Source organism: Amphimedon queenslandica, unplaced genomic scaffold, assembly GCF_000090795.2.
Source record: "Amphimedon queenslandica unplaced genomic scaffold, v1.1 AMPQUscaffold_11721, whole genome shotgun sequence".
Classification (NCBI taxonomy): Eukaryota; Metazoa; Porifera; class Demospongiae; order Haplosclerida; family Niphatidae; genus Amphimedon; species Amphimedon queenslandica.
The window spans coordinates 5,035-7,831 of record NW_003548037.1 but is presented as its reverse complement, the minus strand read 5'-3'; the positions used below and the strand labels follow the sequence as shown (position 1 = coordinate 7,831).

The following is a 2,797-nucleotide window of genomic DNA, read 5'->3' as shown; positions in this document are numbered from 1 at the left end:
CTTGTTTTTTTTAATTTTTTATGTTCTTTAGTACAGGGACTTTGGCCCGATTTTGGAGCAACTTTAAAAATTCGTAAAAAATACAAATTTAATCGAAATCAGCTCAAACTTTCTACACAACATAAGTACATGTATATGTATCAGGAAATGTAATAAAAATGGAGAATTCTCTCATTGCCATTTTTGACAACCAATACCCATGCAGCTAATACCCACACACTTGATTAAAACTCACATTATCCAGGTCTTCCTTCTCTTCGTTGGTTTGAAGGACAGCATGACACTTGACCACCGCCCTCCTTTTGGCTTCTTCAACCTTCCTCAACTCACAGTCCTAATAATACAATAAGAATAACAGAATAAATATAAGTACATTGTATACAGTATAAGAACTACATGAAGGCACTAGTTATCTTAATACACAGCTCACAGTATTACAAGTGTATGTACATGTACGAGTGTGTGGATGTTGTACTTACAAAGTCATCAAGTTTTTCCTCCTGTTTGCTGATCTCCAAATACAAGCTTCTAGCAACTTTCTGAATTCTAAAAGAGAGAGAGATCCCAATTTTATGAAGATAATGACTCACCTAGCCTGACAGATCTGAATGAGTTCTTCTCCTCGACAAACCTTGGTCTTACAATCATTTAACTTCTGACGAGCTACACACAAATTCTAAAACAATTAAATAAAAAACCAGTCACTGCACATACTAGATGCATAATATACTAAGAGTATACTAAAGTATACTAATATATGCAGTGATTGTTAAAGTCATTATAAAGTACACTGTTAATAGTACACACACACACACACACACTACTTGTATATCAGTACATGTAAGATTGTGATGCTGTATTAATAGTTGTAACCTGTACATGTACACAAACAGTACGTGTAGTAGTTCATGTACATGTACAGGTTACATTTCTAGTGAGAGCCAGTGAGTGTTGATGCTTCTGTGCTGTCCTCATAGCAGCTGTGAGCTGCGACTGTCTGTCATTACTCTAGAGGAAGAGGGGGAGGGAGGGAGGGAGGGAGAGAGAGCCAAGCTAACAAGACTCACAGCCAGAGAGTAGCTTACCATTTTCAGTACAGAGGACTCAATAATCACCTTACTGTGAGTCTTGAGGACCTTAGAAACAGAATGGATCTAAAGAGGGAGAGAGAGTCTAACCTCAACTGTGACTAGCAGAATGATGTAAGTGTATTATATATAGGATATACCAGGTGTGTGGATGGTTTTAGGATACAACACTTTCTCAGCAGGTGGTGACTAGGATGTGGCTGGGATGTGTCCGTGGGTTTAGTAACACTTCCCTCTTCACATCCACAAACCGCAGCAGCTAATCAACACCAACTTCCTATCCTTTAATCACTACCCACAGTAGATCTACCTCCATTAGAAGGACCTCCCTGCTTTATATATAGACTTACGTATTCACTTGATGGATGTACAAGTACATGTATAGACACCATTAGCTTCTAATTGGACAGTCTTTGATACATTTACAAGTACATGTACATGTACCATGTAAAGACACTAGTATATGTACATAAGGAGGTATGATGGGAACTGAAGGTGGTGGGTCAACACAGCATGTACTGTAGTGTACTGTATTGTATACTGCAGTATTGTACTGTATTGTAGTAAGTACTGTAGTGTAGAGTAGTGTATTGTAATATACTGTAGTGTATTGTATTGTGCTGGGGATTAGCAACTTAACAGCTAATGAAGGTCAGCAATAGTGAGGAAAATAACGACATACATAAATAAATGTAACAATACTTAAGTACATTTGTAAACAGCTAGAGTAGTAATAAATAAATAGATATTATTAATATTATTATTATTATTGTTGTTGTTATTATTATTGTTGTTGTTATTATTATTGTTGTTGTTACCTGATCAAAGCACTTGTCACACAATTTACAGTCACACTTCTGGCACAAATACTCCGCCTTGGACTGATCACATTCTTCACATAGTGTCACTGACTCTAATAAGGAATGAACAAGAGGAACATGACAAGGAGGGGGAGAGAGAGAGAGGAGGTAGAGGTGACTGTTTTGATGTATACAAACTCACCACTACTGTTGGTAGAACAATCTAGATCAACAGCTTCTGGGTACTTTGACTCCAAATGATGACTTTTACCATTAGCAACAGTTGAGAATGGAGTCACACTAAAAATATAATGAATTATAAAATAAATAATGAAATAATAACAACAGTAATGATGATGATAATAATGATGATGATAATGATTATAATGGTGATGATAATGATGATAATGGTGATGTACTTCTTGAGTCCTAAGAGGTGAGCAACAGTCAGTCCCAATGTATAATAAGACAATGGAAACTGTTTAACGAGATCAACACCTCTTGAGAATAAAGTGGGGTACTAGAGGGAGGGAGGGAGAGGGGGAGAGGGAGGAAGAGAGGGAGAGATAACTACCTCTAGCTACAGTTAAATAATACACATGTACTCTCTACTGTATAACCAATGAATTAACATTGTTTAAGACAATACATCTTCTTGAATGAACAATATCTCATAGTGCCAAAATACAAATGATCTAACTTAACCAAGAACTCTACCTACTACACTACAGTCACTACCTTAATCCAAAGATACTGTTACCATTCACCACAAACCTATTAGTGGATCAGGGTGTGTTATTAACTGGTAGACCATACATGTACATGGTCATGTACTAATCCAATTACTGACATGGTAACTAGTCCACACAGTAACTGATACTAAACAATGAACCATATACCAGTGGATAC

At 36.6% G+C, this 2,797-nt stretch overlaps 1 protein-coding gene across 1 annotated transcript in view; it reads right to left on the bottom strand.

Annotated features, from left to right (window-relative positions):
• Positions 1 to 2,429, bottom strand: part of LOC109588992 (uncharacterized) — a gene marked incomplete at its 3' end in the record, with an annotated part of 6,104 nt that extends 3,675 nt beyond the window's left edge. The window contains exons 1-8 of the mRNA XM_020005111.1: positions 2,308 to 2,429; positions 2,091 to 2,188; positions 1,907 to 2,001; positions 1,086 to 1,154; positions 928 to 1,008; positions 591 to 676; positions 480 to 546; positions 236 to 334 (exon numbers count right to left, since the gene is read on the bottom strand). Of these exons, the coding sequence (XP_019860670.1) occupies positions 236 to 334; positions 480 to 546; positions 591 to 676; positions 928 to 1,008; positions 1,086 to 1,088 (336 nt within the window). The remainder of the gene's footprint in view (positions 1 to 235; positions 335 to 479; positions 547 to 590; positions 677 to 927; positions 1,009 to 1,085; positions 1,155 to 1,906; positions 2,002 to 2,090; positions 2,189 to 2,307) is intronic.
• Positions 2,430 to 2,797: the final 368 nt, after the last annotated feature.